The 13,889-nt window shown below is 41.4% G+C and overlaps 1 protein-coding gene across 1 annotated transcript in view; it reads left to right on the top strand.

Moving 5' to 3' along the window:
* Positions 1 to 3,864: 3,864 nt before the first annotated feature.
* Positions 3,865 to 13,889, top strand: part of LSMEM1 (leucine rich single-pass membrane protein 1) — a 14,372-nt gene continuing 4,347 nt past the window's right edge. Inside the window, exons 1-3 of the mRNA XM_006149431.2 lie at positions 3,865 to 4,573; positions 10,028 to 10,159; positions 12,570 to 12,698. Of these exons, the coding sequence (XP_006149493.1) occupies positions 10,033 to 10,159; positions 12,570 to 12,698 (256 nt within the window). The 5' untranslated portion in view covers positions 3,865 to 4,573; positions 10,028 to 10,032. The remainder of the gene's footprint in view (positions 4,574 to 10,027; positions 10,160 to 12,569; positions 12,699 to 13,889) is intronic.

Genomic DNA, 13,889 nt, shown 5'->3' with positions numbered 1-13,889 from the left:
CATCCCAGGGTGTATTCAGCTTTTAGTTTTCTCTAGCACTTTGAAGCTTTTAAGTAATATGCTTATACAACTGTGCTTTTGCCTATTATTCATAGACATTTGTTAACTTCCTATTACTGACAAGCAAGGATTTGTCTTTTCCATCCTTCTCATTTTTTTTGTTGTTTGTTTTGGCTAAGTCAGCATTGTTTGCATTACTGTGGTCATATTTATATTTTCACTCCTGAATTAAACACTTTGATTATGTTCTTAATTCTTACCATTTTGTCCTGGAGTTATAGTTTTTTTGTTTTTTTTTTTTTGAGAGGTTTTTGCTATAGGGCACATGTGCTCACCAGAGAGAGAGACAGAGAGACAGAAAGCGAGAAATCCCCCCCCAGGAGGGATGGCCACACCGCAATCCCTTCTCCATTCTGTCAGGATCTTGGGCACGCATGCACACGGACCCAGTGTGAGTTTAAGCCACCAGGTCCGGGACTCGAACCGTGGTCGACTACATGGGAGTCCAGTGACATAGCCATTACGCTAACTGCTGGTCCCCTGGAGTTATCTATTTTGACATACATACTTTGCTAATTCTTCCCAAACATTCCCAAATATATTTGTAGAATTCTTGACTCTGCATGTTCTTTGATCTAGACTAGTTTTCTAGACTGCTTTCCTGAGACATCAATTTTTTTGTCACTTTTGAATTGGATACCACATTTTCTGGACCCCTTACCTTCATTATATTGGGTCATCATAAAAAGACACATTTTTGCATAGAAAAACATAAAAATGTATTGTGACTTTTATGACAATCCAATAGTTTACTTTCTTCAGTATCTTGGAAATGGGTACCAGAGAGATCAATTAATTTTAGACTTTATATATCTGGAAGCTATTGGGGTGTTAGAAAGTCATGATGTTTTTTTTTTTTTTTTTTGATAAGCAAAAATGTGTCATGACTTTTCTGACAACCCAATTGTTTTTAAGGTGTATGAAATTCTAGGTAGGGAATTAAGTTCAGAAGTAAACATTTTTTTGAAAAAATATTGTTTTTAATTTGCTATAGGACACATATGCTCACCAGACACACGTACACAGAATCTGAGAAAGCAAGCCATCAGGTCTGGGTCGCGAACTGCAGTTGACCATGTAGGAATCCAGTGCTTTCACCACCATGCCACCTGCCAGTCCTAGAATTAAACATTTTAATTGGCAATTGTATTTAAATTCAGAATTTTTAAAGCACTATTCTAGCAAAATATTGATATAGCTGATGTAATTTTTGTTTGGTTTTCTTTTTGCTCTTAGGATCTCTTTGTCCCTAGTGTTCTAAAATTGGACGATCTTGTACTTCGATGTGCATAGCAATCTGGAAGATATTTTAAAATTCTTGATTTCTTTCCTCCTCCTCCATTTTCTTTGTTCTGGAACTCCACAAGACATTGGAGCTCCTAAATTGAACCTTGGGCCCAATTATTTTTCTTTCGGGAAGATTTTCTAAACACGAATTTTCCTGTTGCATTTTATTTTTGGCAAGTTACCTGCTTGCATTTAATTCCATGCTTCGCTCTTGCTTCTAAATACAGGCCTGCTTCCGTTCTGCAGGTTCAGTCAACTTGCTCATTAGTGACAGTCCCTCTAACCCAGGTGCCACCCATTTCCTAACAGTCCTGCTCAGCCAGGTACCGCTCATCTCTTTCCCATGTTTAATGAATGCATTTGTTGAACTCATCCAGTATTAATTAATCCTATTTTCATTCTTGTGGTTTTATAATTCTGTATTCATAGTCTGCCTTTTTACTGGGATTTGGGGAGGAAGAGGAGACAATGTTAATTTGCATATTGAGTTTATACATTGATGACTTATTAATAGAATTGGTGGATAATTACTAGACAAAGATTACTAGGGACTCAGTGTGAAAGAATGGCCAAATGGGCCAGTCCCATATTGCAGTGGTTAAGTGTCCTGCATCAGGTGTTTGATTCCACGTTGCTGGCTGTGGTTCGAATCCTAGCTCCTGGTGGTTTAAAAAACACCCTGCACATATGTGTGCATGCTTCTTCAAATCCTGACAGGATGGGAAAATGGAGAAGGGATTGTGGCATGGCCATGGCCCATTGTGAGGTTGTGTTCTCCCTCTCTGTCTCCCTAGTGAGTGCATATACCATCTGGCAATTAAAAGAAAAAAAATTAAAAAGAATACTTGAGTTTTCTTGAAAGTAGTAAGATGCTGTGTGATAGACCAGTTCATTGGTTCATTCTTGGTTAATCTTGCTAGTTTAAAGGAATGTGTTAGTTTCTGTCAGATTTCTTTGTTTTGAGGCTCGTACATCTTGAAACAACATCTATATGTTTGATGGCATTTGCTGAATTTCTTACAAGTTGGATGTAGATATCCTGACAAAATACATGAAAGAAAGAGCGAGAGATACTTGAGCTGTTCCCAGATTAAACAATTCATGTGACATTTATTTTCTTCTTGGGACCCAAAACCCTTCCTAATGTGGCCTTTCAGATACCTAATAGGTGGAATGACAGAGAGTCCAGAAGTTTAACTGGTCCAAAGGGTGTCCCTTCCCCCCTCACTAGTGTAAAGAACAGTTGAATTTAGACTTTGATGTGAGGTTTGAGTTCAAATCTTGTCTCTGCCACTTACAATCCATATCCTTCAACAGTTCAATTCTTCTACATCCTGGGTAGGGGTTAATACTTCATAGGGTTATAAGGTTAATACTTCATAGGGTTATAAGGTTTCAGAAGAGAGGAAAAACAAAGTACTAAAAAAATGAGGCAGTTATGTGTGTATGTATATATATATATATACATACACACATTTCCTTTTTTTTTTTGGAAAGGTTTTTCCTATAGGGCGTGTGCACTCACCAGAAGGAGGCAGAGAGACAGAAAGCGAGAAATCACCCCCCATGGGGGATGGCCACGCCACAATCCCTTTTCCTCCATTCTCCTCTCAGGATCTTGGGCACACATGTACACGTGCCCCGCGTGAGTTTACGCCACTGGGTCTGGGACTTGAACCGCGGTCGGCTACTTGGGAGTCCAGTGACATAGCCATTACGCTAACTGCTGGTCCCAGGCAGTTATATTTTTCAAAGGATAGAGACTTAAGGTAAGTAGTTGGGAGATTTAAAAAATTAAACATTTTTAAAAAGAATTATTTAATTTAATTTATTTATTATTATTATTACTAATTTAAATTTGCTGTAGGGCATGTGCATTCACCAGAGAGAGAGAGAGAGAGAGAGAGAGAGAAAGGGAGACAGAGAGAGAAAGTAAGAAAGCAAACAGCTAGGACCAGGACTTGAACTGTGGTCTGCCATGTGTGAGTGCAGTGCCCTAACCACCACATTACTTGCTGGCCTGGGAATTTTGTTTTTACAACTGGACACAACAATATAACAGCTAACATGAGAATCTTCATTTTTAGGAGAATTGGCCATAGCTCTATAATGCTGAGAAAGCAAGTACTGATTTTATAATCCTCCGTGAATTGACCCTTAGGTATACATAAGGGTCTTATGTTTAGGAGGCTCTAAGAAATTACATTCTTTTCTCTCTGAAGCAGAGTGAGGTCTGTATGAACTGTAGGTGTGATGGAAATCCTGTAGAGTACATATATTGACTGATCTCAAAAACGTTTCAAGGATGACTAATGTCCATCTAATGGCAATAGAAGGTAGGAATGGAAAGGATTGCATGTCAGTTTATGATCTAACCCTCCGTGTCTGGCTGGGGTAGTTAGTCCCTGAGATCTGGGATCTAGGGTTTGTGGGATGACAGATCTCATCATTGTAGCATCTTTTATGTACACCAGAGGGCAGAACCTCCTTGGCATGTGTGCTAAGGAAACACAGAAGCAAAAAGCCGAAGTTCCCGAAAACGCAGATGTGCAAAAGTACACAGAACAGAATCTAAGAAAAGGAAAGGAGGTTGATGAGACAAAGCATTTCCCTCACCTGCAATGGGTCTGTATGTAGCCGTGTAACCTCCCACTCACAATAGCTTTTTGTAGGGACTGGAAGAACCTGTTCTGTCCCAACTACATTCTGTCCCTGTTTGTTGCAGTTCTCTGGCTGGTCTGAAGTCCTTGAAAGTTCGTTGTCACAGTGGCAACTTCCGCCTGCTTGGGGATATTTATATATGGGAGCAGCACACCATCGCAGGCGTGTGGGGACTGGGGTGTCGGCTTACATGGTCGCTTCAGCCATATAAGGACAATCACTTCAGTCTGTGAAGAGCTTTATCACTTACCAGCTGAATCAGGCCATAGCAGTTTTTCTTTTTAAAAAATATACTTTCAGTATTATATTTATTAAAAACTGTAGACATTATGAAAAAAGTCAGTATTTGGAATTGTATACTGCTTGGCTAACTTAACACTAAATATAGACCAACAGTTTTATTGCCAGGATTTATGGATCTCATAGGAGCACCCGTACACTGAAGCAAGGCAGAGACAACTACAGAATTTGTAGAAAGCTTTGTCGTAGTTGCTCCTGAATAATTAGCTTTTTTTTTTTTTTTCCTATCCCCCCTGGTAACCTAGCAGTCAAAGCTCACATTTTTGTAAGTAATCTGCATGCTATTACTCTACTGAGTTTTGGTTCTTGAGTCTGGGACATTTTGGTTGCATGTGTTCTGTGCTTTTAACTTTTGATAGAAATGATTTAGGCTTGATTTTTAAAATTACTTCCTGAATGTGAAGAGGCATTAACTCTGAAATGGAATTAAAGAACAAATTACCTTGACTCACTCAATAAAGCTTTTTATTAGCTTTGAATTAAGCCCTATTAGAACAATTCTGATTGTGCAGCAAGCAATACTGGTATGAGTTATTTCTGTGGTTTGAAACCAAGCACCTGTGGGGAAAAAAATTTAAGTGCAAAGCAATTTTTCACAGACCACCATCTTTATTTGTAAGAATATTTATTTGTAGATGATCCATGAATGCTTTAATGACAAAAAGAATCAACTGTTAGTATTCTAAGCCAGGGGAAATGAAATCACTCCGTTCAGCTTAGGGCATTAGAAAGGGTTCTGTGAAAGGGGTGCTGCTTTGGCTTACCTTGGTAAATAAGCAAATTTGCGTTGGAAAGGTCGAGTTTGCGTGAGGCAGAATTGCTGGTAATACACTGGATTCACCAGCCTTGTTGGCTGTTCCCAGATGCCCTCATTTGGTGATGCCAAAGATAGCAACCCGGGGTGTCAGACAGCTGTGGGTCCTGGTTTTAGGGCCATGTGATCTTGTATCCATTTACCAGCAGAGTCATTTGCAAGTCCATTTGCAGGCTCTGGGTAGCCATGAGCTATACCCAACACAGTTTTCTCTGCTAGTTCTTTATGTTCCATTTGCATGCGGCAGTTCATTTAAGAATATATTGAAATAGGATATGTTTACATTGTGGCTTCACCCTAAAGAAATGTTCTTTCAGAGCACTTCATAGCTCACTCTGGGTTGTTGTCTTAGTTCTTTTGGAGTCACCTCCTCCAAATAGATAACAAGGCCATTAATTTGGAGATTTTTTTTTATTAGTTATGCTGTTACTCTTAAGTTCATTTTTGGGCCTGTTTTCCTAGCAATTCCTCTGCTTTATAAACATTGATGAAGCCTCAGTATGTGATTTAAGCAATAGTAGTTACATTCCTGAAGGGGAAGCTAAGGCTCAAGGATATTAAGTTAGAGTTCCAAAAATGAATCATGTGTCTGTCCCCAAGCCTAAAATAGAAGCTGTGTTTGGGACAATGATCTTTTAATGTGACACATACAACTTCTATTCCTGGTCAAATATTAGTGTTTGGGAGAACAAGGTGTAAAGAGATGACAGAATATAAAGCACTTCTAGAATTGTTTAGAAATCTGTGACCAGGCATCAGTCTACCCTTTGGGGCTTTGGTTTTGTCTGCAAAAGAATAAGGTTTGAGTGATCTCTAAAGGCCCTTTTATTCTATCTGCTGCTGCTTTTTCCCTCATCTCATCAAATCATTCCCTTAGGAATGTTCCATGAACTATATATGGAACTCAGTAATATCCGTATCTAATGTGCTACAAGAGTATCTTAATCTAAAATACTCAGGGAATTGTGTGTTCTTGTTCATTTAAATTTCAGGAGAACTGAAACACATATTTTAGTTTTAACTCTGAAAAAAAATTTAATTAGTCCATGACTTTTCATGTTCACTGTTTTTTTTTGGAGAGATTTTTGCTATAGGGCGCATGCACTCACCAGACAGAGAGAGACATTAGAGACAGAAAGCGAGAAATCACCCCCCAGGGGGGATGGTCACGCCGTAATGCCTTCTCCTCCATTCTCTTCTTAGGATCTTGGCACACACGCACACGCGCCCGGCGTGAGTTTTAAGCCACCGGGTCCGGGATGTGAACCGCGGTCGACTACGTGGGAGTCCAGCGACATAGCCATTATATTAACTGCTGGTTCCCCATGTTCACTGTTCTTAAGTAGGGTTCTGGAAACACATTTTCACAAATGCCAGTAGGTTGCATGACTGGGAAATGACGAGCTTTTAATGTGTTAGAGTGCAGTTTAAGCTGTTTAGTAAGTGGCTGATACACTTTTCAGATCTTCTGTAAGCATATACATTTTCCCCCTTGACTTTGGTGTCTTGTAACTCTAGTTGTGGAACTGAGGATTAAAGGAAACGTGTACAAATGGTAGCAGGAAATACATGATGCATCATCGCCTCTAAGCAGGCACTGTATTCGTTGCATTTCTTTACACCAGAGCCCAGATAGACGACAGCACGTGAGAATTTCGACCTCCCTCTTATTTCTACGCGTGTACTTGTTATCAACGGCTTCAAACATTTCAAAAATAGTGAGATTTAGATCCTGAGTAAATACAGTAGGCGTTCTATTAAGCTAAACTATTTTAGCCTAAAATGGCCACTATACTCCCACACGTGGATTCCTATGGATAAGCCAGAATTGCAGGTTTTAGGCTGTTTTTCTGAGCTGGTTACGAAGTTACAGCCAGTCACACTAGCCACACTTCAGTCGGGCACAAAAGCTCACCTTTCAGACGATTCGTGCAGCCTACCATTCAGCTTTAACCCATCCAATGATTTCTCTACCTCACTCCCTCACTTTTGTTTTTGTATGTCACTTTCCCTTTCTGCAAACTTACATAAATCCCACGACCACACAGCTCCTCAGAAGTCATTTTCTGGGAGACTGCCTGATTCAAATTGCCCATCCTTTGTTTAAATAAACTGTTAAATTTTGGTTTGTCTAAAATTTTTGTTTATTTATTCATTTATTTACACAACTTAAACATCTACTTAACCTGTGCATTTGAAGAAGCGGATTGGCCCCTCTTAGGGAGTTTTTAGCATGTGGAGAAGCCAAAGAAGATGCGAGCAAATATTTGCAATAAAAGGCTACCAATGTTCTGATGGGTCCAGACAGGGAGCAGGGTGGTTCTTCTTCAGGGCGGTGATGCTTGAACTGAGTTTTGAAGGAGGACAGGCAGGGGCCAGTAGATGGTGTAGTGGTAAAGGTGTTGGATTCCCACATGGTTCAAGTCCTGGACCTAGTGGCTTGACAGTCACAATCAGGCACGTGTGCGTCAGTGCCCAATATCCTAGGTGGGGAATAAAGGAGAGGAGAAGGGATTGTGGCATGGCCTTCCTCCCCGGCAGGTGATTTCTCACTTTCTGTCTCTCTCCAACTCTTTCTGTGTCTCTTGCGAGCATAAGCACCTATACCCAAAAGCTCTCCCCCTACCCCCAAAAAAGAAGGGAGTGGTGTGGAAAAGAAAGGCTGTACAAGGGAAGATCCAGTGAACTCTAAAGAAAGTCCCAGTTCCAACTCTTTGATAAGCTAAGTGTGTGATCTTGTGCATTCACTTCCCTGAGCTTCAGTGTCCTCATACGTGGAAAGGATGAGAGTTAGACTAGAGCATGTCCAACATCTTTCCCCAATCAAAATTTTTATAGTGGGGTCTGCAAATGGCATGGTGGCTAAGTCACTGGACTCCTACGTGGTTGACTGTGGTTCGTATCCTGGACACAGTGGCTTGAAACTTAGGCTGGGTGCATGTGTATACATACCCCAAATCCTGAGGGAATGGAGGAGAAGGGATTGCGGCATGGTCAATCCCCCCTGGGGAGTGATTTCTCACTTCCTGTCTTGTTGTCTCTCTCTGTCTCTTTGGTGATCTGGTGAGCACATGTGTCCTATAGCAAAAATCTCTAAAAAAAATTCCTTTAGCACTATTAAGATCATTTTATAGGGACCAGCAGTTAGCGTAATGGCTATGTTGCTGGACTCCCATGTAGTCGACCACGGTTCGAGTCCCGGACCTGGTGGCTTAAACTCACGCCGGGCGCATGTGCGTGTGTGCCCAAGATCTCAAGAGGAGAATGGAGGAGAAGGGATTGCAGCATGACCGTCCCCCCCTGGGGGGTGATTTCTCGCTTTCTGTCTCTCTGTTTCTCTCTGTCTGTCTGGCAAGCACACATGCCCTATAGCAAAAACCTCTCCAAAAAAAAAGATCATTTTATAAACAGGGTAGACTCAAAAGAGAAAACTTTCATAGAAATTGTGCTGTGCTTTTCCAAAGCCTTCTTTTCACACGATTAGATGGCCACAAATCCTGTCATGCTATAGACACAGGCTTAATAGAAACCTGTTAAATCTAGTCCAGCTTTTTAGTATTGCTCAGAGTTGTGCTGTCATCAGATAATATTACCTTAAATGTAAACCTTAATTTTAAGAATATTTATTACATGAGTGACCTTAGTCTAATGGAAACCCAAATGTAGAGACCTCGGAGGTCCTGGAGTCTACTGGGATTCCTGTCCATAGTACCTAAATTTGTTAAGATTTTGTTCTGAGGACTCAGGCCAGCATCTAATACTAACGGATACATTTGAGAGGAAGGACTCATATTGAGGAAGAACATAAAAACTAGATTTTTGTATTAAAGCCTTCTGCAGTGGAGCCAACAGGTGGCATGGTGGTTAAGGTAGCTGGACTCCCACACGGCCAGCCATGATTTGAGTCCCAGACTTGACGGCTTGATAACCATGCCAGGTGGGTATGTGTACATTTGTACCCCAAATCCCAGGAAGAGCAAGGAGGAAATGGAAATGCAGTGCAAACATCCTCCCTGGGGAGTGGTTTCACTTTGCCTCTCTCTCTCTCTCTCTCTCTCTCTCTCTGTCTCTGTCTCTGTCTGGCAAGTATACATGCCCTATGATGAAAAAAAAAAGCTTCATGCAATTATGTTTTAGAGCAATATGCTCTTCTTTCCGAACTAGCTTTTGTCTCTCTACATAGTTGTACCTAGTCTTTTTGTACAAAGGATTTGAGGCATCTTGCCAGAATATGAACAATATAATAAAAGAAGAAAATTTAAAAATTGATTACAAAATTATAAAAATGAAAGGCTCAGGGAAAATATAGACAGAATTGAGAAATACAAGAAGGAGAAAAAAAAAAACTTATGCAGATAAGCAGGCTATAAGTAGCTGTAACAGTTCTCTCTTTTTTTCTTTTTTAAGGTTTTGCCTTTAGGGCACATGCACTCACTGAAAAGATACAGAGAGAAAATGAGAAAGAAAGTGAGAAATCATCCTCCGGAAGGGACAGCCACACCATAATCCCTTCCCCTTCATCCTCCTCCTGGTATTTGGGGCACACATGCACACTTGCCTGGTGTAAGTTTCAAGCTGCCAGGTCTGGGACTTGAACTGCAGTTGGCCATGTCCAACATCTTATCCACAATGCCACCTGCTGGCCCTAGTGGCTGTACAATTCTTAAACCCGAGCTACATAATTGGACTCTGAGCTTCCTGGAAAGCAGAGCAAAAAGAATAATTACAAAAGTGTCCACAACAGACATGCTTTCTTTTGGATAAGCAAAGCTTTCTACACTTTTAGGTGAAAATAGGATTTGTGGGTGGTTCTTTCTATGCTTGTCTAGCTTCCTGCTGGCTGTAGTTCTTAAGTGGAGCTCCCTAACCCAACCTCTCATTTTTAATGTCACTGTTTTCTTCCAGGGACAATGAATCACTCTTCCTGGGACTCAAGCTCTCGTGGCATTCACGAAGATGGAAAGCTCTATGTTGTTGATTCCATAAATGACTTAAACAGACTCACCCTCTGTCCTGCAGGATCACAGCATCTGTTTCGTAAGTGTGCCCATGAGGACTTGGTAAACCTTTCTAGCTTTTAGGCTACTAAACAGAGCAAATGCTAGTGTGGACATGTGGGTGTAGATGAGGGTGGTGGGGTACAGGGTTGGCAATAGGAATAGCTTGGCACTGAAAATGCTGTTTATTTTTAGGTAGTTTTTGCTTTTGGTCTCTGAATACTTGACAGTATTATTGGCTTTCTTAGCTCCTAAGCAAGATTTGAACTCCTGTCATCAAAAATTCTATGATCCTGTGGAGTTTCTGTCCCTGGAAAGGAGTGGAGCCTGTAGTGCTGGATCCTTGAAGTCTTGCTCATCCCTCTTGACTCTTACTGTGCCTCCCCGTGACCACAGCCAGGTCACTAACGGTACCCACTTTCTCATAGGAATCTTGTTTCATGGCCATTGCTGAGAAAATGCTCAACATAAGTCACTCTGCTTTTTAAAAAAAAAAAAAGCAAAAAACTTTTAATTCTTTGAGCAAAAAAGTCAACCTCATTTTTTACTTAAAAATGATAAATTTCAGGACCAGCAGTTGGCGTAATGGCTATGTCGCTGGACTCCCATGTAGTTGACTGCAGCTTGGGTCCCAGACCCAGTGGCTTAAACTCACACTGTGCGTGCGTGCCCAAGATCCCGAGAGGAGAAGGGATTGTGGTGTGGCCATGCTCCCAGGGGTTGACTTTTCTGACTTTTCACTCTCTGTCTCTCTTTCTCTCTCTGTCTTTCTGGCAAGTGCACATGCCCTATAGCAAAAACCTCTCAAAAAAAAAAAAAAAAGTTAAAAAAAAATGATAAATTCCTGGGTCAGCAAGTTGTGTGGCGGTTGAGGCACTGTACTCCCACATGGCTGACCGTGGTCGTAGTCCCAGACTCAATGGCCTGGGAATCACTCTAGGGATGTGTGTGTGTGTGTGCCCAGAACCTTGAGAGAATGGAGGAGGGGACTGCGGTATGGCCATCCTTCCAGGGGTTGATTTCTCACTTTCCCTCTCCCTGTCTCTGTCTCTCTCCAGTGTGCACTCATGCCCAGTGGCAAAAACCTAATAAATAAATAACATAAAATATAAAATAAATCTATAAATTGTCCAATTAAAGGTTAGGGAAAAAGGGGAGAGGAAACAAAGACAAAGATCTGGTAAATACTCAATGTGTATCTCACTCCTTAAATATTATGAGGTCTATCGGATTGTTCATATAGAACTTTCCTCCAATCACTGTAACTTTTAACTTCTTTATTCCCTCTCCAAAGAAAAATCCCTGCCCGGCTACTTCACTGCTAATACCATCTTCAACTTAAACACTGACATCTAAACTCCAGTGTTAACTGCCTACTTGTCATTTGCTTTACATGCACGCTAAGCTCATAGCTCCAGTTTTACATCTACCATTTTCCTTCTAAATCCTTTCTGAGTTCTTGCTTTTTTCTTCAGATTAACGGGTTAACATTTTCCCCTGCTTTATTGCAATCAGTCTCAATGGAAGTAGGTGTTTGGGTGTCGCCAATCCTGTTGCTTTGATTAGGAAGTAAAAGCTGTTGGGGGGTGTGGGGGTTGACATCAGATGTACTTACAAGACCTGGAACAGAAGCCACCCAACTATCCATCATCAAGTAGCACAATGTGTGGGGCCAATTTAATATAGGAGAGCCTACAAACAGTAACTCAATGACCTCCTTTTCGTGGGTTTCTGTATTTCTTATTAAGTTTAATCTGAGTGTTACTAAGTAACTAGACTTTACAAAATGGTGACTACATGCAGACAACTCATAGTTTCGATGAATCAAGCTGTTGTATAGGTCTGGTTACAATTTTAGTTCAACTGCAAACCATATAGAAGAATCTTGCTGCTGAGAACATGTTCATCCTGAGATCAGCTTAAGAAGCCAAAATACATAAGGGGGACTTTTATTTAAGTGGATATAGGGATACTTGATTATTATTATAATAAAAGTAGTTTCATGGGCCAAATCCCTGAGTACTCATTCAGTCTTCCAGCCAAGGTTGGTATCTACGCCCAGCTCTATTTTACTTTCAGGTTATTTGGGGGAAGAGGGAATAAGGCCTCCAATCACTCTAACTTTTAACTTCTTTATTCCCTCTCCAAGGAAAAATCCATGTCAGGCTACTTCACTGCTAACGCCATCTTCAAAGAACTTTCCAAACAGGTCTAAGAAGATGACTTAACTCTGCTTAGTTTTTGAATATCCACATAATAGTTGGTAAACAACTCACCAATTGCTCCTGATCAAAGACATTCCTAAGACATACATCACTTTCCAGGGTTGTCAGAGAGAAAAACGGGTATATCCATTACTCATGTCTCTTAACAGTGGGGTACTTGTTCAGTTCTGCTGACAAGTTGTCTGGTGAGGAGTTTTCTCATTGTTGTGTTTTGTTTCATAATAGCTCTAGAGGAGAAAATCCCAAACCTTGGTACAAACGCAGGAAATGGAAGCCGGAGTCTGTTTTTTGTGGGGCTGCTAATTGTGCTGATTGTCAGCCTGGCACTGGTTTCCTTCGTGATATTTCTAATAAGTAAGTACCACCAACTGGCTTTTCATTGCTCGCTGGTTGTTTAACTTTGCTCCTGGTCTGAGCCAGTGCTTTCTGGAATCAATGCTTACACTAAGACAGGGAGAATTAACTGCTTAACTGAACTTCATTGCTTAGGGACAAGGACCCCAGGCACGAGCCCACTGTGGAAGCCTCCAGAGCCAGAAGTTCACAAACACACATGTTAGATGTTTCTGGAACACTTTTAATTTCTCAGTTTGAGTCCCTTGCTGCTGAATGGTAGGCAATTTAATCCTACTTAATTTTACAGTTTCTTAATCCAATACAAAGATTTTTCCATTAATCCAGGTCTATAACATAGATTCACCTGTAGGTTTCAAACTTCCTCTTGGGTTTTCTAACTTGCACATCATCCTAGAAAGCAATTAGAAGCAACCAATGGCTTGTGCAAGGCCCCGGAGGCAGTGCTGGGTGTGATGAGGGTGGCTTCCTTCCTGTTTGACACTGATCAGGCTGGCGTCCTGCTCCTGATATAACCAGTCAGTCTGCTCTTGGGCTGGGCCATGCATGCCATGCCCTTAAGTGATGACTCAGGCTTTGTCACATCCGCCCCTCAATGGAGAGGTCCTCTGAGCTGTCAGTGCCACCCTTCTCTCCACCTGCTGTCCTCTTTCTCTGCATGCTGCCCCCTCCCACTGAGCTCACCAGTTTGCTCTCTCTGCTGACCCCAGCATACTGGCACCTGGGGTTTTTTGGATTTTCTCCCAGACCACTAAAGATAGAAGGAGCTTGAGTGCAAGGGATCATCTTTGATGCTGCTTTGCCTGGATCCACCATCTTGTCATTTCATGTGTCCTTCTATGCCTTACGGCCTTCAAAAATTCTTAACAAGAAGTGGAACCCTTGTCTTTGGATTGTCTCTCATGTAATTTTATTTAGGATTCAGAAGAGCCAGTGGTGGTAATGATGATGAGAGGGCAGGGTGGGCAGAGTACACAACCCTGGCATTGCTAACTCCTTTCTCCCGCAGAGATTCCTTCTTCCTTCTAGCTTGAAGGTCTTTAGTCGGAGGGTTAGCACTGAGGGAAGGGTGGTCTTGAATTGCTTCTCTTCACCCAGTTGATGCCCTTTGGCACTTACAAGCGACCATGTGAACTGTACTTGTAATAACTGTGACCTTGCATCTGGCTATCAACTGGGGCAAGTTGGCTG

This window comes from Tupaia chinensis, unplaced genomic scaffold (genome assembly GCF_000334495.1).
Source record: "Tupaia chinensis unplaced genomic scaffold, TupChi_1.0 Scaffold000262_1, whole genome shotgun sequence".
In the NCBI taxonomy this organism is placed as follows: domain Eukaryota; kingdom Metazoa; phylum Chordata; class Mammalia; order Scandentia; family Tupaiidae; genus Tupaia; species Tupaia belangeri.
Note: the sequence above shows the minus strand (reverse complement) of the source record. Positions and strands in the feature narration are given on the sequence as shown.